General features: G+C 45.0%; 1 protein-coding gene across 3 annotated transcripts in view; it reads left to right on the plus strand.

Annotated features, from left to right (window-relative positions):
* DNMT3B (DNA methyltransferase 3 beta) overlaps positions 1–22,922 on the plus strand; it is a 668,820-nt gene that overhangs the window by 521,129 nt on the left and 124,769 nt on the right. For all 3 annotated transcript variants that reach the window (XM_069651024.1, XM_069651025.1, XM_069651026.1), the window contains one exon: positions 7,332–7,416. In XM_069651024.1, coding sequence (XP_069507125.1) covers positions 7,332–7,416 — 85 coding nt within the window. The remainder of the gene's footprint in view (positions 1–7,331; positions 7,417–22,922) is intronic.

Here is a 22,922-nt window from a genome sequence, read left to right on the forward strand (position 1 = left end):
AGTTTCTTACAGGTCCCAGACTGGCGCTGAGGTATTATACCAGCTTGGTGTACTCTTCTGCCAAGCATATCTGTTTTACTTGTCTGTCTCTGTTTCATTCAGGGTCACAGACTCGCTTGTTCTCTGGCTTTCATATAGGTGTGGGTCCCAGACTCACAATGCGGTTTCACAATAGCTTGGTTTACTCTCCTGCCAAGCATATGTTTCCCTCTGTAATGTCTCTGTTTCTCTCAGGGTTCCAGACCCTCTCTTTCTCTCACTCTTACACGAGTGCAGGTCCTAGACTTGCAATAATGTCTCTTGTCTGCTTGGTTTACTCTTCTGCCAAGTATAAACCTTTTTCTTTCTCTCTATTATTCTTGTGGTCCCAGACCCTCTTATCTTGGGCTCTGTAATTGATCCCTGATTCCACCCAGACCTCTACCACCTCTCGGTCTGCCCGCATACCTGTTTGCGTGGTTCGTGTCTTCCGAGCGGTGGTGATTTGCTGTGAGGCTCTGGCAGCGTTCAGGTGCCTTATCTGGACAGTGGTTTCTCTGCCGATTACTGCTTCATTCTTGGACTGCAGATTTGTCTTCCAGCAGCATTCGGGTATCTCCCCTCGCCAGCAGTTGCTTTGCCGGTCACTTCTTCCTTCTCGAACTGCAATTTTGCTCTCGGGCAGCTCTCTGGACTTCGGGATGCCTGGAGGGTTACTTGGGCAGCGGTCGGCGTAGTCCCTTCATCCAGGACTATCGTCATGCTCCCATCTGTCTCCGTACAAGATGCCTCGCGGTTTGTCTCCCTGCTTGTTGGGTAGGCATCTCATGGATTTCCTCCAAGGGGGATGGCTCTCTTCATGTTGGTTTCTCTCTGCTATTTTGTATTGCTTTTGGCCAATCAAGTGCCGTGAGAGACTACACTGTTCATTCCAGTTCTCTGGAGTGATCTTTTTACTCCTGGTCATCTTTTTCTTCACAGTGCTTGAACTGGAAGTATATGGAAAGCAAATTGTGTTTTAGTCAGGTCTAACATAGTAGGTTGGCTGACTTTACAACATAAGATATTAGCATTGGAGGTAATTATGGGAGAAGTCTTTAGCTTTGGCATAGACAGAGGGTGTACTAAAGCAGAGGTATACTGTGTTCTCAGGGGATGGATGTCCTTAATCCCATAAGGTTCTTCCTCTCCTATTCGATCGTCCCCCAGTGTACCACCACCAGAGGATTATTGTACTGTGGACACACTGCCTTGGCCACATTGGAAAGGTCTACCCCCTGGGGGAGAAGGAACAACCTCCTCAGATTTGTCACAACACACAGAGCACTCTTAATAATTCAAGTTAGTGAGGCAAAGTGAGGCAGACTGCAGTGTTGCTGTGCCATGCTGCCTGAATTACTGGTATTTTCTCTATTGTTGTGGACTTGGTGGGGGCTCCGCCTCCTGACTGAAGTTTCTTCATTTAAACACTTCCTCCCGCGAATCAGGCTGGGAAGTGAGGCAGACAAGTGACAGTCTGCAGTGTTGCTGTGCCATGCTGCCTGAATTGCTGGTCTTTTATCCATTGTTGTGGACTTGGTGGGGGCTCTGCCTCCTGACTGAAGCTTCTTCATTTAAACATTTCCTCCCACGAAGCGGGCCGCAAAGTGTGGCAGACAAGTGATAGTCTGCGGTCCGCGGTCTGCGTGAGGCGAACCGCGTCGGCACCAGCAGAGACACAGCTAATCTACTTGCTGACTTGTCGTGCCCTTGAGGAACACTGGAAGCACAGATGTGAGTCTGAAAAGTTTCACTAGCTAGGAATACAATGAGAGCTTTCTGCTGAGCCCTTTGCTCTCACTGTATTCATTGATTGTATTGGGAAGTCCTGCTGACTGCTTCGCTCGAGGGGCAGAACAGCCTGTAATTGTTTACTTAAACACTGTGGCCCAGAGGAGACACTAAGTGGCGCCTCAAAAGCAAGTGTATCTTGCTGTATAGTTTACCTCTTGGACATTCTTCTTCTTCCGTGAGTGGGCACACTGACCTGTTTTCCTTACAAAGACACAGACCGGTTTTTGAAGCTTAGGTGCAGTCTGGTGATGCCTGTAAACACGTGTAGCGGCTGGCCTTTAAATAAAAAGCAAAAGCATCCGAATGGCAAATAATCCCTGGAGCCTACAGACAAGCCTTATCTCGGAAAGGAATAACCCTCTGGTTCAATCGCACGATGCACCTCCTGGCTTAATAACGTCATTCTTTCCAGTATCACGGGTGGAACATAAAACATGAGCCTCCTGACTTGCTGGGCTCTACCGATACACTAATGGAAGAAGCCAGTTCAAACTTGGCCGATATTGATAATAACTCCCTCCTGGATCTTTGTTACTCAGTCCAGGAGAGCCTGCTGAGTCACAGGAAACTGAAACCACCCTGTACTATCAATCTGGAGGAACCACCAGCACAGTCACGTTATAAATGCCACATCATATCATATAATTGCTTAAAGATTGAACACAAAGGGAACGAGACCCTGCTGCCAGGTTATCAAACTCACCAAACATGTGCCCAGACTTGGATGGTTCCGTCCCTTATTCTACCCATTCTGCTCACGTCGATCAGCTCAGTGAGATTCAATCATGCCTGTCAACCCTCCAGTTTTCTATGAAAATCTTACTTAAACTATGTGGTAGAATAAGTGACAATCAGGTGGGCGCACATGTAGAGAGTTCTGTGAGCGCAAGAGCTAACCCCTCTTCTCTTCCCCTTCTCTTGTCCCCCCCTCCTTTACTGCCCTCAAAGACACAGCTGATCAACTGACAAATACTTCACTAAAGCAGCAACGGGTGAAGAGATTGTCATTATCTTGCGGGCAGGTGACTTTGGGGAGGTCTCTGAGCAGTCGCCAACTTATTTGACACGCCGAGAGAAACGACAGGCCAAAAAGGCCAATTTAAAACAAATTTCTGCATCAAAAAAGGCTGGCAATGTCCCTCGGGACTAGTCTATACAGGGGAAGAAATCCAAAAGAGCGCGCAACAAATGCGCCCGTCAGAAAAGAAGATTGACAAAAAAAAAGCTGGCACATTAACTAGTTGGATATTGCCCAGCGTTAAGTCAATTGACAGCAACGACACAGACGATGACTCTGTGGCTGAAGTGGAAATTCATACGTAGAATGGGCATGGCGAAGGGAGACGGAACACCTGCTCAACCCCTGAGGGAGCAAAGCGAGGTGTTGTTCCACGCGCCCCCGCCAAGCCGGCTGCGGAAATGGTGCAGATAGGGGGAAAGATTGATTTGGAAGCATCTGCCTTCACCATCAAAAGAACTTGCCAATGGAAGAGAGACAAGTGGGTTATTCGATCAGAGCTTCTTACCATGCTACATCGAATACCTTCTCTGAGAGTATTAGTCTCGGAAGACTTTACTTTTGTTGAGGCTCTCAAATGTCTTTCGAATCCACTGTAGGTTCTCTGATTCGATCCAGCTGATTCAAAATTATAAAAACCAACTGTTTAAACCTGGCATTGATCTGGACATAAACCCTGAGACCCCTGACCCTGCTCAAGGGATCAAAACCACTCTCAATCTCTTACCAAAGCAGAAGCCGGAAGGTCAGGTGGAAGGAGAGGCATATATTGATGAGATACAGAGAGTTTTGCGATGGTTAGCGGCAGCACTTCTAGCAATAACCATCAAGGGCCAATGAAGGATTTATATTTCTTCCTGGAATATTAGGGGATTTGTCCACTTGATGGGGACTGGAGTCTCAGTGAAATGTTTAGCAGACAACCATATTTTTATGCTACAGGAGGCTTGGCTGCGGGAGCCCTATTTTGTTGATGGCTTTGAAATTAACCAGGCCCTTGCCAAAAAAGGGACACATGGACGCCCATGTGGCAGCCTCCTGATTGGGGTTAGACACCCTCTGAAATTGCTCAGAATTATCTCGACCAACTGCATGGATTATGTTCTAGTGGCAGAAGTAGCAGTCGAATTTGGGGCCACTGAATCCTCCACGCTGATTGTTTGCCCCTATGACCCCCCTGGGGGAATCACAGACGGATGACATCCAGAAAGCCTTAGCAGATGTCATTGCCGGATGGACATGGGACAACAGGGATGGTGCTAGTCTTATTGGGGGGAACTTTAATGCCCGATGCAGATGCTCCCATAGCATTAATGTTGCCGTTTTTCCAGAATGGTTGTAACCCTAAGCATAATGTGCACGGTGATAGATGGCTGAATTTCATGACTGACTGGAATCTGTTCATGCTGAATGGCTGCTTAAAGGGTGACATCCCGAGACTGACTACGTGGAGGGTGGGTAGTAGGCAGGCTACGCTCGATTACTTCTTTGCCAATCATGTCTTTATGGCGCGCTCTCTTCAAACGAGGATACAGCATCCTAACTTTAGAGGTTGAAATGAACGCATCTTTAGATATTTTTCTACCGTCTGGGGAGCTGCAGGTTAATCATGCCGGCAATAGTGTGAGCAGTTGATGAAATGGACGGATGGTTCTCAACCACTATATTAGCAGCCGTGAAGGTTGGGGCACCATTTGCAATCAGTCTGACAAACGCCATCGCTATGACAAACGGCTTAGAGTGGGGGAAAAGGGAACTGGGACGTGAAATTAGTCAGGTACAGAGTAAGATCCCTGTCTCAAGGGCTATTGCGCAATTTGAAATAATGATAAATTGCTACCAATGCTGGGTCAAATGGTGGCACTATTCTCTAAAGCATGAAAGATGGCTGGAATGTTGTGCTCGGGTGATACTAGGAAGATGTGGCAGGCACTGGGAGCAGCCAAGGGTAGTTTAGGGGGAAAAGTAGTCAACCCCGTGAGCAAAGCTCAATGGATTGATCATGTTGAGATGTCCCCATTGGATCACAAACATGTCGAGACAGGAAGCTAGCGAGAGAGCTGCTTTACAATCCATCTGGAATCTATCTCACTTAAAATTAAAAAACTTAAATCATCCAAAGCTCCAGGCCCTGATGGGTTGGCTGCATTTGTGTTAAAAAAGGGTCCTGAGCACTGGGCGTTAATGTTGGAAATCTTGTTTGGGAAGGTGACGTGCGAAGGCAGGATTCCTGTCTCATGGCTGTCGGCGATAATAACCCCAATGTATAAGAAAGGTGATCGGATGTCTCTGGGTAATTATCGTCTTTTGGCCATGCTAGAAGTACCTGGAAAGCGCTTTGCCTCTTTTATACTGTATCGCATCCAGGCATGGTCTGATTCCAACAAGATCTTGGATCGCTTCTAGGCGGACTAATCAAGGGCACAAGGACTAGGGGTGGCCCTTGCCTGTATGCGCTCTTTGTGGACTTTACGTCTGCTTTTGACCTTATCCCCAGGGAGAGGCTCTGGGTGAAACTTGCAACCAAGGGTTGTCTTGCAGTATTATTACATTTTGTAAAACTGCTCCATACTGATAATACTGTGCAGGTCAGGCTGGGCAATGAGGGGACATTGTAACGGCCTATGGAAAATCTAGAGGTGTCAAACAAGTGTGTAGATTGGTCCCCTTTTTGTTTAACATGTACATAGCAGATTTACCGGAATACCTAGAGAAGCTGGGTACTTGCCCACCTATGATTCGGCACGGAACATGTGAATATTTGGCTTATGCTGACGATTTGGTCTTTATGGATGCGACCTTCGCTGGCATGAGAAAGCTTGTAGCGGGGCTATGGAGTTATGCCACAGAAAATTTGCTGGTTATTAATAGGCAAAAGACTCAGGTAATGCTATTTAACCAAAAAAGAGTGGCTCGCCCAGTGTTGATGTTTGAGCGGACCAGAATTGACTTTACCGAAAGCTACAGGTATTTGTGCGTAGCGCTGGAGAGTAAATTGAACCACCCCACATGTGTAGCCGCTAGAGACACCCAATAGCATTTTCAAAAATATATCCTCGGTTCTATATAAAAATGTAAGATCCAACTTCATTAATTCTAAGCCATATACAATTGTCGGCTTTACTTTGCCTGCATAGAATTGGATGACCAGTATTAACGAAAACTTGCAGTACTTTAAGGAGATCTTCGATTTTGTAAATAGAGGGGCCAATTTTGTTTTATTCTTTTGTTAAGAGCCCCATTCCTAATTTTATTATAAATTGGAAAACCCGAATAAATCGGATCTTGATAGATTCCAATCTTAGTCCCAGAGATGTGCCAGTCAGGATGATTTCTAGTTCTTCGACCTGAGAATACCGGTATTGCAGTTTGCTTTATATTTAAAATCATTTTATACTCTGACAGATATTTGTTCAATTCATTAAGAGTTAGTTGAAGGTCTATGTATGTTTTATAAAACAGGCTTTACTTACCTTAAAAAGTCAGGATAGCTTCAAAGCAATAGGTAAAATGTTTGGGAGGTTCCGTAGGTGTCTATGGCTGGAAAGGAGCAAAAAAAAGAACATATTTTATAACAGCCAAGCTGACGGGTGCCAGAGAACACTAATGAGAAAGAGTAAGAGGGCTGCCTGCTGGAGGCAGTATAACATATACTGGTGGTAGCTCCCAAACCACCAGAGAGAAAGAGCAGCTTTGACCCTGACAAGTTGACTCAAGCCTATGGAAGGCTCATGCGCAGGATGGCAGCCCTTAGCTGGGATCTATAATTATTGCAGCCTGAAAAGGCCCCAAATGAGAAGGGGAACATTTGTCCTGATGAGCCCCCAATTCAATAGGAGAGAAAAACCTGCCTCAGTAAAACTCTAAAGAGACCCAAGGTGGTGGTTATGAACTTGAATGGTCTTGCCCCAGTAGGAGTGTGTCATATGGTTAAAGAATACTGGAGGAGCACTCATCCACTGGATCGTCTGTCAAGACCAAGTAAAGAAAAGTTATTGGACACTTAACACCACTGAGACTGTGACTGCGCTAAAGAACTTTTCTGTGGTTACTCTTGAAATGTATGGATTATAGTAGGGATTGGTCGACAGTTTTTTTAGAAACACATCCATCCTCACATTGTGTGTGTATGCTTGTGTGTTTTTGTGTGTGCGTGTATGTGTGTTTGTGTGTGTCTTCCCCTAAAGCCTAACTTTAGGCCCACTAGGACTGCAGCTGATATAAGCTACTGTCAGGAAAAAAAGGGAAACCTAGTGGGAGATTGATAGTGGGAATACAGGGAAATGGGAACTCCCTGAAGTGACCCTGTGGCTTCCTTCTGCCAGCCTTCAATAGGCTATCCTGCTTTACAGGAGGAAGGTAAGGGAAGTAGGGGGAAGAAAGAGGCACAAGCGGTTGAGAGGGTGTTCTTCCTGCTGCCTTTTTTCATATGTTTTGACATATAATTGCTATTAAACCTGCATTGTCCCTCTTTCCATTTCCTTTCCTTTGATATCTGTAGGAACCACTCAGGACCTACCCAGTAATCACTATTGAACAGCGGCGTCCTATCCGAGTCTTGTCACTATTCGATGGAATAGCAACAGGTGAGTCTCTTCAGTTCCCTTCGAATGCATGCCTTTTGTCGGCTGGATTATTAAAGAACCAGCTTTTAGTCATGCTTTAGTTAATTCCACATGTCCAACTGTGTGAAAAGCAAACCCAGGAAGTGACCCTAGGGGAGGAAGGGAAGTCATGGGGTTGCAAGACACAGGAAGAGAGAAGTCTAGAAAGAAAGGTAAACACGAGTGAGAGATTTATAGAGAAATGTGAAGGCATTAGAAAGGAAATGTGGTAGGCCAAGCAATGATACATGTGACACTGACTTAAGTTGGGTCAGACAGTATGGTCTTTATTACTAGAGCTAACATCATTAGGGGCTGGCTAACACCTGTAGCTTCTAGGGGAAGAACCGCCAAGCAGACGGATCACCTTAATGAAAACAGTGTACAGGGTGGATCAATAGAAAGTGGAGTTGTCCTACAAGTGCCTAGCACCTTATATGGTTATTGTTCACATCATAAAGTGCTTTAACCTATCCACATATGTCTTTGCCTCTCCCTGAGTCTCCCTATCCTGAAAAGTAAAAATCTCCAAAAGGACCTTATCGAGTCTTTAGCCTTGTGGAAACCCTTATCCAACAATGTAAATGTTCCACGGGTTTGACCCAAAGCAAAAGCTCACAAACCTACCCTTCAAAGTCCAGCCCTTTTCTATTGCAACAGACCGAAGAACTCCCCTAGGAAGACTTGTGTAGCTGTTACTCAGTTTCTTCATCTTGCCTCTCTGCTTTCACCTTGCATTTCAAGACCTCTCCTTGGTATCTTTTTCTTCAGGCTTTCCCTCAGCCATGTAACAGTCACCTTTGGACTTTCTCTGCCTGTGTGGTTCTCAGCATGACAACAGGTCTCTCCTAGACCTGTGTTTGCTTCATGCTTCACAACAGGCCTCTCCCAGACCTAGGCTTGGTTCAGGATTCATAACTGGTCCCTCACAAGCCTTGGTTTTGTTCAGGATGTACACCAGCTGTAATGGGTATTTCTACTCCCCTCCCGAATTTGCGGTGTTTCCAGGCAGCCCGTATTATTTCACCCTCCTGCCACAGGTCCAGTCCCTCTCCTATTTACCTTAGCGTCACTGGTGGATAACCTCAGACTTTGGTCTTTCAATTCTCTGAAGGTGTTGGAGTCGCTTTCCAAGCCCACTGGGCAGTTTCTCTTATCAGTGCTTTAAGGCCTGGACTGCTTCCAGTCTGGATTCTTCTAGTCAGTTCCAAATGGTCATTACCATGTTCTGGGTGGTACTCTTCGTCTGGTTCCTTGGTTCAGGAATCACCCCTTATGCAAGGGAGCACAAGCAGGCCCATCTGCCTCTTCCGGGAATCTCCCTTCCACTAGGTTTTTCCAGTCCCTTATATATTACCTGGACTGGGAATTGGCTTCTGATCTCGTCCCTGATAGGTTATTCCTCCCTCATCTTTGTTTGTTATGCTTCTATTAGTATATGTTTTGTATCAGGTAATTTGGTAGTCCTGATTGATGCTGATAGAGTGTTTACAGATTTTCATGGGGCATGGCTTGGAATCTTTTTCTACACAGTGATTGGTTCTGTGAGGTTCCTTAGCTCCTCTGCTGTGTTAAGACGCACACTACATTGGCAGCGCAGGCGTGCAAACTGTGCAAGCATTTTCTCTCTTAGATAAACTTGGAGGACAGTTTTGTTGTGACTCGCGAACACCATGGGTTTGTGAAATGTATGTCTGGTCCCAGTCCACATCCTGGTACCTGAAGGTATGTAGCTGGTCGGATTGTGCGGCAAGTGGCTATCGACTATTGGATAGCCACTGCCCGGTTGAATGGTGCAGATCCTTACCTTTAGTGGTCCTGGCGAAGATTCCAGTCCACATTCTGGATAAAAAGAGGACTCCTGCAGCAATTATACAGATCATCGTTGTAGCCCTAGACCATTGTCACACCCCTCCTAAGTCTAAGCCTCACCACTCTGCCACCTACCGGTGGATTTTGGAACTCCATTTGAGGAGCTAGTAGCACAGACAAACTGCTTTATTGTCTTGCAAGACAATCAACTGAGCTACATGTTTACTTTTTTGCACATATAACAAGAGAAAGAGTGTACAAAGTGGCATACCAGTGTGCGACTTGGAAAGCTTCCTTTTCCTTATCAAACCCTGTTTCTACAATGTGTAATTATTTCCTTACATTAGTGATTCTTTGGACCTGGGGTAAGAATTCTAATAGATTTTCAACCCTGTGTGGAACCAATGTTGACCAATCTAGGGAAGTTTCAGATTCTATACTTACTCAACTAGATCTCTCCATCGGCCCGAAAACATTATGTACATTGCTGTGTGTCCTCAGCAGAAAATGTATTTCTACAGAGGGTGGTCCACTAACTCATATACAACAGACGTTGGCCTCAGATAATTCTGTTCCACCATGGATGAATCAACAGATCCGGTCTCCTTCCAGCATCACTTGCCCTAAGTCTAACTTACATAGACAGCTGTGGAGGTTCGAGAGGCTATAATAATCAATTTGTTGCTAACCCTATCCACCTCTCTAGTATTATCTCCGGGGCACTAGTCAGGAACTGGAATGGCTGTCCAGGAATTTGCCCTTGCCAGATAACACGTTGTGCCACCCAGTTCCAAGAGAGCTTTTGCCACACAGGCTCGGCAGGCATTGACTTGCCAGGGCCCAGATGCCATCGTTAGGCCCCCTGGCTTGAAAAGAACACAGCATCGATTGAAATTTCCAGCTGCTATACTTCCACATTTTTCTCTATGGGCACAGCTCTGAGAGCACTCCAGATAACTCAGTGAGCTCTCCTGGCCAGTCTTGATGTTGTACCTAATCACAAATGCTTGTCACTTGTTCATTAAGGAAATACTGGACTTTGGCGCAGGCAAAGCCCCATTCCAAGTGTGCTCCAGCTGTAGTGACATTCCAAATGAAGTTCAACAACAGTTGCTTTGTTATAGTACTCCTATCAGGGACTATTTTCATTTCACAATTGTTTGTATCAGTGTTGGTTAGTTGTGCACTGGTGATAAGTCCAATCACCTTTTCGAGATGACCCAAATAGTCACTAAGAGATTGGCCTCTATGATGTTTCCATGCTGCAAGGTCCATTCCTCTCTCGATCCCCAAATCCCTCTAGCTTTTCTAGGACATAACTTTTTGCTAATGCTGCACTAGAGGTATTGGTGCAGAACTGGAACTGTTTCAAAATTGTGACGTTACCTGGAATGCATATAGAGGCAATGGAAATGTGATAGTTCCTAAAGATGCATTAGCAAAGGATTACCTATACTGAGACCTGTCTTATCTAGTTGTTGCATCATACCACAGCTCCTGACCAGCTGTACAGGTGACATTTCCTTTTTTACCAGAGTTTATTTTTATATGTCAGCAGGTAACAGTGTTACAAAACAAACACCCCTCCCTCTGCACCCCCCCAAACTCAAACTTTGTAGTTTGCATCTCTTAACATCACATAAAGCTCATCTATCTCACAGGCCCCTCATCCCCCTGAAACTCAATCATTCTGGTTTGCATCTGATATTCCCTGAAGCCCCTATATCTCCCTGCACCTTTTGGCAACTGTGGCCCAGGGTGTAGACAATCACAAATTCCCAGTCGTTCTACCGTAACTGCACATTATCTTGTTTAGCTATTGCCCCTTCATTGTTCACCCGTGTCTCAGTTTAGCCTAACTCCCCTCATTATGAACGGTCTATGTTCACCCTCGTCCGCCTGAATCCATGAAATCTATACATGGTTTTCAGACTGCGTTGAATGTTTCCATGGCTCTGCCGATTTTCGCCATCAGAAGTTGCCACAGAAGTTTGGCCATGGTGCCCAACATTGGATACTGGCATTCATTCCCTGTCTCCCCCAACACTAGTATACTGGGTCCAGGTGGCGATATCCTTAATTTTGGACAATCTCCTCCCAAAAGTGTTGTATGCATGGACAAGTCCACCACATAAATCTGAGAGTCCGGTCGCTGCCACACGCATGCCCGCATAGTGGGGAGTAATCGAATCTGATACGGTGCTGTCTCTGGGGGTAAAATTACAAACGCAAACACATTTGGTGAGCACATGTTTGTCCTGGGATGAGAGTTATTGTGATATTTCCATCACATTGTTTTGAAGCTCCTTTGTAATTTCCTCCAGTAAGTCTCTTAGGTCTTCTTTTGCTGCTGCTTCATCCCCCACTGGGTTTCTCACTGGTGGGTCTTTTACGTGCAACAATATCATTGTTCTTGTGTTAATCTTTTACTTGGCTTTGCATTATGGTAAGGACGTCTCCTCTTTTGGGATGCTTCAGTTGTTTCGCCACCTCAAACCCTGAAGTTGCCCACCTCAAACCCTGCAGTTGCTATAGGTTGAGGATGATGGAGGAATCTAGGCATGTTGTGTCCCTTCTCACTCAGGTGCAGGCAGGGTCACCTCTGAGCCTTCGGCACAAGGCTTAATCGGCTCCCGCCAGCTCCTTTGCTGCGCCGTCTGGTGCTTTGCTGCGCTGCCACACCACGGGGGAGCCTGAGGTGCCAGGGGAATGGGGCTGGCCTATCACTCCAGTATCCGTTCCAATGTAAAGAGCTGCTTTGCAGGGCGCAGGCATTCACTGTCTTCGCCCCCGAGAGCGAGCCGCCACCAGGTTAAATCAGGTCCTACAGTGGATGACCAGCACGACCGCAGCTGCCTCTCCATGGACATCAACCCCCTGGGGGGTGGAGCTCTCCCCCATGAGTGATTTCTAGAATCTGACCTGGTGGACAGATTTTAGGAGGCCGTCCTAGTTATAGTGAACAGGGGAACTATGAGAGGTTAACCAAAGCCCAATCAAGGTAGCAATGGTGTAATGCATTACAAAACATTTACAAACAATACAGGGATATTTTGTTTCTTAAAATTTCACCTCAGTTGGGTTTATTTCGTTCCTGTTATCGTTATCATTTTATAACACACAAAACAAGGACAGGTAAGGCTTCAATTTTACAAGTAATTCTGTATCCAACTATTAATGTGTTACCTAACACTCACCCTGGCTTGAAGAACACTCTTTCCCTTCATGATGTTACTTGCCCTAGATAATGCTGTAGCAACGCCTGTGCAGCTCCTTTCTTGGAAAACAAGCAGCGCGAGATTCCGCACGGAGCCTCGCTGCATACTTGTTCCCATATGGAGGAGAAATAATATCATCCCATTTCAGGAGAAGGAAAGACTTGGTTACAGTTTAAGCTATAACCAGCACCTAGAAAGGAAATACTCTGATCAATGCAAACACTGTCATCGTAACAGAATATATATCAGAGTACGCTGGACCACGTGCCGAATTGGACGGGCGATCTGTCTGACTTGTGAAACTTTAAGAAATCGGTCCTGAAGAAGATGGCGTATGAAAAAGATGTCATCGAAACCGGTCGACCTGACTTTTCTAGATGCCTCTGAACTAAGAGAGACACAGAGAGAAACCATTGAGCAAATATATTGTCTCCCAACAATTAGGAGACTAAGCCTTAACAGCATTTATCATATTTCTCTACAATCTCAGTTTTTGAGAACATATAAATGTGATCACTGTGGTCTATTTTAATGAACATCAGTTATAATATAGATACGTATTATCCTCAAGTTCATCATTGAAAGAGAGGGGTATGATGGACTAACCGTCACCTCTCTAGTAAGGTTTTATATTAATATATCAATGAATGGATCACGCACACCTCGCGGAGGACGAATAAATTGCTCTTGAGAAACCTTCTCCCACACGAACTGCCTGACCATCCGATGGACACAGTATTGGAAGAATTATCCCAAACTATTCTTTTAATAAAAAGGTTTTTTTTAGAAATTGTTGTATAGCTAAGTGCTATATGCCATCATAGTTTCATTGTAGTATTAAGGCCAGTTTCCCGCTTCCTATCCCTATTAGATAGGCATTGCTACAGTGTTATCTAGGGCAAGTAAAATCATGAAGGGAAAGGGTGTTCTTCGAGCCAGGGTGAGTGTTAGGTAACACATTAATAGTTGGATACAAAATTACTTGTAAAACGGTTACAAAAAATGTAACCTTTGATTCCAAGATGGAGTCTAAATGAAATGCATTCTGTGAACACACATGAACATTTGACTTCAAGCTTGAATAGAGACCCATTTCTCTGAGCACACTGTGTGTTTTCTGGAGCGATGGAAAGACAGCTTGTTTATGTGTTCAGATGAAGCTTGTTTTTTTTTTTTGATGTTTCAGTTTGATTTCAAACTTTTCCATCATTGTGGATTGGAATCGTTGTGATAAGAGAGTGAGAGAGAGAAAAATAAAAGGGGGACAGTCTTGGGACAAGATTCAGGTGCTTCTTCCGTTGAGTTCAAGGATGCTGGAAAGGAACAGGGAAATTGTGTATATATATTTGTATTTTTTTCCACTGAGTATGGCAGCCCACCTTTCTTCCGTATTCATTTGTTGCGATGCGAGATCGAAGTAGGTGCCAAATTGTTTGTGTTGAGGTGCGAGGGACTGACATTCCATAACTGTCGATCTGTCTTGTTGTTGCAAGATGAGATTTAGTTAGTAAAATGTTCAGACGAATTCATAGAAACGTTGACCTGATACTTTGGTCTGGGAATAGTAGAAGATACAGTGGTGGTTCATGTATTTTTCTGTTGTCTTTGTTTACATTGAAGGGTCTGTTTGTAATTTGGATTTTTCATTTGGATGGTTTTGACCAAATCATTCTGCAAAAGTTTAGTTTTGGCATGTTGAGGACGCATAGTTAGGAGTTCTTCATTTATCTCTTCCTTTTCCATTTCTTTGATGATAGATTTTTTCATTTTTCTAGCACCGTCTTGTTAAAGGTGTTTGGTTGGGTTTTCAGAATTTGAATTGCAGGAGTTTTCTCGTCAGATAGTATTTTTCGGTAAATGTCTAATCTTTTCCAGCATACAATGGATCCAATACATTGAGTTGCGAGTTCATATTGTATTCTCGGCATAGGGTATGAGTGTAGAAGATGGAGAATCTTACGCCAAAAGGTTGACTCAAATTTCGCCCAGTTTACTTTTTCGGTATTCATCATTGCTTCTGTTCCGTAGGTTATTATCGGAATGTATTTTAGTCTGTAATAGGCAATGATTGGTCTGAATGAGAATTTTCCGTATTTCCTGTGGAGTATGCAGCCTTGGCGTGCCAGTGTTTGTGCCTTTTGTTCTACTTTATCCAGCCATTGTTGTTCGGTCTTGGATTGGTTGATTAATATGCCGAGGTATTTGAATGTTGTCACATTTTCTAGTCGGATTCCACTAATGTTGAATGGTGGTTGATGTATTGTTTTTGATTGTGGTTTGGTTAGAGTCATAGTCTTTGTTTTTGAGATGTTAATTGTTAACTTGTTGTTGTTCATGTAGTTGCTCAGTGATGTCAAGGCAGCTTTTAATCCAGAAGGGGTTTTGTCGAGCAAGATAATGTCATCGGCATATGCCATAAGAGGAACAGGTGTTGAATTTATTTTCGGTGGATTAGTTTGGTTAATGATCCGATGCTGTTCAATGTCTGATGTAAACAGATTGTAAAGGGTTGCTGCTAGAGGGCACCTTTGCTTTAGGCCATTAGATGTGGTAATCGGTTTGGTGGTCGTACCTTGTTTTGTAAGTCTCACTTTTATTGATGTTTCTGAGTAGAGTAGGATTATTGGTTCCAGAATGTTCGGGGGGGCAATTCCATGTTTTCAGTTTTGGCCATAACTTATACCGTGATATGGCGTCAAAGGCCATCTTCAGGTCGATGAATGCAGCGTATATGGTGGTCTTGTTGTTGATGGCTTCATGCTTGATCAGGTGTAATAGTATTAGATTGAGATTGGTTCCAACGTTGGCAGTAAAGCCTCTTTGCCGTGTTGAGATCCGCCCATTGTGTGTGGCCCAAGATGGTAGTTGTCTGAGTAATGTTGTTGCAAAGAGTTTTCCAAGCGGGTCCAATAGGGCGATTGGACGGAAATTCTGTGGTTGGTCACAAGGTCATTGTTTGTGAATGGGGACAATTGTGGCTGATCTCCAAGAAGTTGGAATTTGGTTGAGTGTGTTTATGATGGATATTATCTGGCACATGAAGTTTGCCCATGCCGGAGGACCTTGCTTAAGTACCCCGTTTGAAAGTCCGTCGGGACCGGGTGCTCTTGATGTATTTAGGTTTTTGATCATACAGATCAGGTCGTCATAGGTGACGTTTACTGTCCACTTCGTTTTGTTATTGTTTTTCTTCTTCGAGTTGGGATAGTCGAGCTGCATAGATGTTTGAAAAGTGTGTAATCCACGTTTGTTAAGGTATGTTGGCCGTTAGCTTGTGCTGTTTTTGGGAGTTATCATTCAGGAGATTCCAGAGCTCTCGTGTTATTTGAGTTATATGTCTTCATTATGGTTTCTGCATCTGTTTGCAGGAGAATTTTCTGTTGAGATTTTTTCCAGTTGTTATATGATTGTTTCAATTTTGAGATCTGTAAAATGTTTTCTGGCGTTTTTGTTTTCTTCAACTGTCTTAACGATTTCCCCAGGGATTTTTTCTTTTCGACTATTTCCTGGTTGTATGTGTGAAGGTGGGTTTTTTGTGGTCGGTTTTTGACTGTTTGTTGGAAAGGTAGCAGGATCCAACCATAATTCAGTTTTTCAAGGTCTGTCTTGTTTGAGGCATGAAGTTTCGTCGGTAGATGGGCTATCGCTGCTTGTGGGATGGGGAGCCTGGAAGATGTTCCATCGAGTTCTACTGCAGATGCTGTCAGGGTTGTATCTTGTTTGGTGGTGAGTTGTGAATACACTGTTAGTTTATTGTGGTCGCTTTTGTCAGAGACTACCGTTTGGGCTGACTTGACCGATTTGTGAGTTTGTGAGAGGAATATGTAATCGATGATTGCAGATGAGGATCCTCTGGCCCATGTTGGCACGTACGAAGTGGAGTTGTTCCTTGCATGGTTTAGGAGGATGAGGTCCCGAGTAAGAATTTCGTTCATCCATCTAGTTGCTTTTGGTGAAAGTTGAGCTTGGGTTCGTGGAGTACCGTTCTGTGTGAAAAAGTTAATGTTGAGATCCCCGCAGAGTATTATTTCTAGATGGTAGTGAGTTCCAGCTAGTTTGTCAATTGTAATGATTACTCCGTCAATGAATGCTTCGGTTGTTATTGCTGTGGGGTTCCAGTACAGATTTAATATTGCAGTTCTTGTTTCATCTGTTGTTTGAGTCTGGTGATTCTCCTTCGTCCTTATTATTGTTAGTTGGATCCAGGGATTGATGTTTTTCGCTGGTCAATACTGTACATTGAGGGTTTATTTTGATTAGAGTGAGTAGACATGATGCTGGTCTTCCTTGTTTTTTAACTATTGCAGGGTTGAGAAAAGTGAGAAATCATCGCACGCTGGCGTTTCGCTGATCCAAGTCTCTTGCAGACATATGATTTGATAGTTTTCTAGATCAGTTGAGGGATGGGTGAACAAATGCAAGTTTCTTCTAGTGTTCCATGAGCAAAGTGACCATGTGAGATCTGGTTTCAGTGATTGTTATGATTGGAAGTTAAGTGAAGTTCTTGAAGATACAGTTTCTGTAATTGAAGTTTTGAAATCATAGATTCTTTTGAATGGTCGTTCTGTTCTGTTCCATTATTCCGGTTGTTGAACATGAGTCCGAATAGGAACATTTCCTGTATGATCATGGGTGTGGTTGCTCATCTGCGTCCTTGTTTGGTATTTTCTTGTTGATGTAGATGCCCAGCAATTAAAGCCAAGTTTGAGCAGCTGGGCACGCTTTGATAAAATCAGTTCTTGGTCGTTTGGGTCGGAAAGTTCAGCAAATGATTGTCGTCTTTGAAAGTTATTAGATCAATCTTTTTTGTTATCTTTTGTAGTTGCGGAATCGCTCCAAAGAGGAGGAGGGTATTGGTTCTATTATTAGTGGTTCAGATCTGTTGGTTTTACTTTCAATATGAATTTTGTAGATTTGGTTTTGCTGTAACGGATTGACAAATGATGGAAGTATGCAATCGGTGTTGCTTAATGCTCGTGAACTAATAGAATCATTTGAAATTTGGTCATATGATTCTGATGCTGATGAGACGAATGAGTCAGGTTTGGAAGATATATCTGAGGTTTCTTGTAATGAGTCTTCAGAGATTTCTTCATACATGTCCGGTGATTGCGGTTCGTAGTTAGTAGTGTACTCATCTATTATTATGAAGCTTAAGGGCATTGTGGATTGCCTGGCTGGTGGTGTGTCATCTGTTAACTGTTCTCCGTGGGTTGAAAGATTGAGGAGGTCTTCATCTTGGATGGAATGTTCAGATGGTGACTCTGTCGGGCCACAGATCTGTTGTGCCCCAGTATGCCGCTGCTGTTTCGGGTTGTTAGTGTCCATTGTGGGGGGGCAACGTATCTTCTCTGTTAATCGATGGATTTGTTTCGTCATCTTCTCTATTGGTAATGGATGTCTTTGATCCGTCATCTTCACTGTTCTCAGGAACGCTCTTGAGCCTGTTTGTCGTTTTTTGTTAGATTTTGGATGTGCTGGTTTGATGGCAGTTGCTTGTTTATCCTTAGAGAAGATCTGGTATTTCTCTGTGGTATTCTTAGTTGAATGGTTAGGATCCTGGAACTCTGGTTGTGAGGATGTAGCAGGTTCCGTCTTTCGTTGTGTATGACATACGCTGATGGTTCGAACTCCACCAAATTGCTGTTGGGATGTCTCATTAGCAAGAGGAGCTAGTGTGGCTTTCTCAATCGTTATATCTGCTTGCTGCGCTGTTTGGTGTTGATGATGTGTTTTAAGGAGAGCTAGTACTTCTGTGTTTAGTTTGTTTTTTTCTTGGCAATCGCTTCTTGCTATTTCTGACAGACGTTGTTGCCATCGATTGGATTGTTCTGCTTCCAAATTCAAACTGGATTCAATTGTGGCTATGAAGTTCTCTATGAAAATCTGTTTGGAGTGTATCGGAGCTAGCAGAGTTGCTTGGTCTTTGATATTGTCGTTCATGGATTTGTGTAACTTCATAAAGGGGATCATTGATTGAGACAGCACTGCAATAAGCATATTTTGTAAGTCTAGCATAGTAGTCGGAATCCTTGGGTTGGTGCAATCCTCATGATCGTGGTTATTGGATGGCGTGTTAGTAGTTTTAATTTCTGGTGTGCTCAGTTAAGGAGTAGGCTGTTGATTCTTGAGATCGTGAGATCAGGCGTGTAGTAGGATTCATCTGTATCATAGTTGAATCGAGGAGGAATATTTTGGTTTCTTGGTGGATTCGTTTCAGTTTCTCTTTTGATGAGTCTTTGGCCGATTCCTTGTGTGATGCATGGGGTCGAAGTAGGATGCGATTGATGATTTCCTGTTGTGTTGCCGAATTTCTATTTTCATTTGTCTAGGCTTAGTATGATTGATTCAATTTCTGTAATGTCCATTGAAAGTCTAGTTTGGTTAGCAGCATTTTCTGGAGCTTGAGCGAGTTTGATGGAGTTGTGGGTATGTAGCCACGCAAGTTTGGCTAATCTTGCTTTTTCTTTCTTTGTTGAGTTATACTGGTTGGTGGTTTTTGTAAGGTAGTGGTAAGTCTTGATTCATCTAATTGAGGTTTGACAACTTCATGATTGTTAGGATCTTTCGTAATCACACGTGGGTCTTCCTGGATAGCGGGCTAGGGCTTGGATGTATGAGTGTGATGCTCCTTTGTTGGTTTCTTGGTTGTGTCAGTTGAAGTCTCATGTTTGTGTGAATCAGAAAATGGCGCAAATGCTTCTTGGTGTGTGCCACTAGGAGACTTGGCAGATGATTTAACTGTTTCATCTGTTGGTGCAGAGTCGGAGATGGGGGCCATTGTGGCTCCTAGTGGTGATACAGGTCTTTCTTGTGGAGTAGAATCCTTCCTGTTACAATTCGTTTGTGTAATAGCGTTATTCGAAGCATCATTAGTAATGGCTTCCGGTTTTCCCTTTTCTGCGCTTTCAGTAATGATTTGCTGCTGGGGAGATTGTTGGTTTCGAGGCATCAGTGATGTTGTTTCTTCCTGTTTGATGTAGCTTCGTGTGTTAGCATCTATTGGTTGGACATCGCTGGATGTCTGAGTAGGAGGGATTCTTAGTCGAGCGGATGCTAGTTCGGGATCGTTGTGGATGTTGGTGGTTTGGATTTCATGATGTTCAGTTGTGGTATTTGTGCTATGAATTTGTGCTTGTATGTCGATCTGATTCGGTAAGCTTGTTTAATCGTTTATTTGTCGATTGAGTTCGGGATTTGAGCGATCAGTCTTTGTTATAGGGGGGGTAATCTGTGTTGGGGACTAACTAAGGTTAGTTGCGAGGAATCTAGAGCAGACATAGGAGCTGTGTTGAGTTTTGTTCTTAGTCTTGTTTTAGGGCGCACAGCGGTCTGCTGTTTGGGTCGAGTTGTCGACATTTCTCTTTTGATTATTGAAGGGTCTGTGTTGAGATCCGAGGTGTGTGCGCTATCAGGATCCAAGGGGCAAGCCCTTTCGGTCTCCTGGGTGGAAGTGTGACAGTAGCTTTGTTGAGGATGTTGTACAATTTCCTTATGGTCTCCTGACCAGATGAAAGGAGTGTTGTTGTTGCTGTAGTACAGGATCCAAGGGGTGTGCCTTTTCGGTTTCTTTGATAGAGGTGTGGCACTGGCTGTGCTGAAATAATTGTTGCGTCTGTGTTAGGATCCAAGGGCCGAACCCTTTCGGTCTCCTAGCCCTTTCGGTTTCCTGAGCAGAGGGTGTTGTAGAAGCTCTGTTAAGATCCAAGGGACAAGCCCCTTCTGTCTCCTAACAGAATAGAAGGTGCGATGTTGTAGCTATAGGCTACAGGATCCAAGGGACAAGCCCTATCGGTTTCCTGAGCAGAGGGTGTTATAGAAGCTCTGTTAAGATCCAAGGGACAAGCCCTTTCGGTCTCCTAACAGAGGAGGTCGGTTTGTTAGCAAATTTTTAGGCTATGGTTTCCAAGATCTTCTGTAGGACGGGCCCTTTCAGTTTGCTGGCACAGTGATCGATTCGTTGGTAGTTGGTTGAACTGCAGGCTCCGGAAACTCATCTGGAGGATGTAGCAGTGATTCTACTTGAGATCGGAGGAGGCGAAGCAGAGGGATGGTCTTCTTGCGAGGCCAGATATTCTTCTTTAGTTGATTAAGGCACAGGAGCAAGGGCGTGTGATCCGTGGAGTGAAGTTTTTCGTTTTCCCAGAGAGGTCGCTAGGAATATTGCAGAGTTTAGGATGTAGAGGGTCAAATAGACTGGGCCAGTGTGTAATTGGAGTCTATTGTAGAGTGGACCGTGTTCGTGGGTGGTCACACGGTTAGCACCTCGCTTCAGATCGTGAGTGCACTCGCTGTTTCCAACTCACGCTAAAGAGGGGTGTGTGAGCGAGGAATTTTCTGTAGTGGTGATGTTGTCGCAGTGGAGATGTCTGTATCCCGTGGTTGAGAGAGGCAGGATGTACTCGCGTTGTTTGAGGTTGAATGGGGAGGCACCGCCTCTGGGGGAGTACCGAACGTTTGTGCGGGAAGACTGGGGAGTGCTGAGGCACGTAGTAGTCGGTTCACGGTGTGATTCCTGCAAGAAGTGGGTAGTCCTGTAGTGGTGGGGGGCACCACAGTGAGTCGAGGTGCGCCTCTGCCCTGCAGAACGCGAGAGAGTTCATGCTGCTGCGGTCGCGTGACCAGGCTCTGCCTCCGCAAGGAATCCAGATGTCGCGGTCAGACGGGGTAGCAGTGGAGCTCGTCGCTGAGAGCCCGCGTCTGGCTCCCTGCCCGGGGGCGAGGGCGTGGGCGGCTCCAAAGGTCTCGGGGTCTCGGCGGAGAGACAGGCGTAGTGAGTACGTTGTTTTCTTTGGATTGGAGGAAGGTGGACGTCGCTGGTAGTCGGGCACACTGTAATCTACCACTGCCGGTACGGAAGAAGTTGCGTGTGATTGGTGAGCGGGAAGTGCTGGTGCTAGTGTCTGAGGGGGTGGTAGTGACCCTGTTCGTGTCCGATGGGCGGGCCGTGCCACAGTGGGACAACTGACGGCGATGCATCGGCTTGCACGCTGCGGTGTCCTCTGGGTGCCAGAGGTGCAGGATTGGGTGGGGAGTGCTGGCGTCTCGGTGGGGGGATGAGGTGGGGCAGGGAGAAGGATGAGGACAGGGTGCTGGCTGTTGACTGGGTGCTGACTGTACGAGCTGGCAGCTGGCAGTTCATGTTCGAAAGTATGGGTTAAGTCCACAGCAGCCTGGGATTTTCAGAGTACTGTCCGATGGAATCCACGTGGGTGCACCGCAGGCCGCAAAAAGACAAAAAGACTGCAGCAGACTCTGCGCCCGCTTCGCAGTGTTCTGGGGTTTTTAAGCTGTAGGTGGTAGCAATAGAAAGTGGACTGGCCAAAAAAATAGAGCAGCAACAAACAAGAGAACCTCCTCTCTTGCAGACAAAAAGACTCTGCAGCAGACTCTGCGGCCGCTCCGTGGTGTTATGGGGTTTTTAGGCTGTAGGTGGCAGCAACAGAAAGTGGACTGGTCCAGAAAAAGAGAGCAGCAGCAGCAACAAACAAGAGAACCGCTTCTCTTGCAGACAAAAAGACTCTGCAGCAGACTCTGCGGCCGCTCCGCAGTGTTCTGGGGTTTTTAGGCTGTAGGTGGTAGCAATAGAAAGTGGACTGGTCCAAACAAATAGAGCAGCAGCAGCAACAAACAAGAGAACCTCCTCTCTTGCAGACAAAAAGACTCTGCAGCAGACTCCGCTTGTTTTGCATTCTTTTAGCAGCCAAGAGCAAAGTCTCATGAGAATCTGGAGATTATTTACAAATTCAATGGAGTCCAGAAGCTGCAACGGCTGCGCAGCTGTGGAGTTCTACTGACGGTAAACATCTCTGGAAAAATACTGGATTATATTTGGAGGCAAAGACATCACACAGACCGGGAAAGAGCAAGTCACTTCACTTTTTGACTTCTTACTTTGAACTCTGGATGAGCTGACTGAAGCAGATGTGCTTCCGTTAGCCTCTTCCAGTTGGCGAAGTATTCTCTTTCCCACCCTGTTGATTCCCAGTGGAGTCTTGGCAGAGATTGTACTTATTTATTGTTTATTTGTACACTGCTTATACACAAGTGAAGTGCTTCAAATCGCTTCAAGGCGGGAAGTGAGCAAGGGAATACAGTAGTCATTCTTAGGTGTTGAAGTTTCCGAATGGTCTAACAAAAAGTAACTAGCGTACCTGGCCTGACGGCATTTCTCTTAGTGCAAGTCATGAAGTGTTTCAGGTGCAACCAAACAGGGAAGGGGAGACAAAAGAAGGACAAGACAGAACTTACTAGTCCAAGTAAATTCAGGTCATGCAAGTGTACAGACGGACGTGCAAGGGAGTGGGGTGTAAGTGGGCCCAGTCCAGCAGGGCCCTGGGTTAAGTGCAGAGAGTTACACCTCTCATGGAGCGTATGCTGAAAGTGCAGTAGTCTGAACATAGTGCAGAGGCCAGGTGGCAAGTGCAAAGACTGGCGGGGGAGCCTGGGACCTCTGAG

This window comes from Ambystoma mexicanum, chromosome 3p (assembly GCF_040938575.1).
Source record: "Ambystoma mexicanum isolate Mex_15411 chromosome 3p, UKY_AmexF1_1, whole genome shotgun sequence".
Taxonomy (NCBI): domain Eukaryota; kingdom Metazoa; phylum Chordata; class Amphibia; order Caudata; family Ambystomatidae; genus Ambystoma; species Ambystoma mexicanum.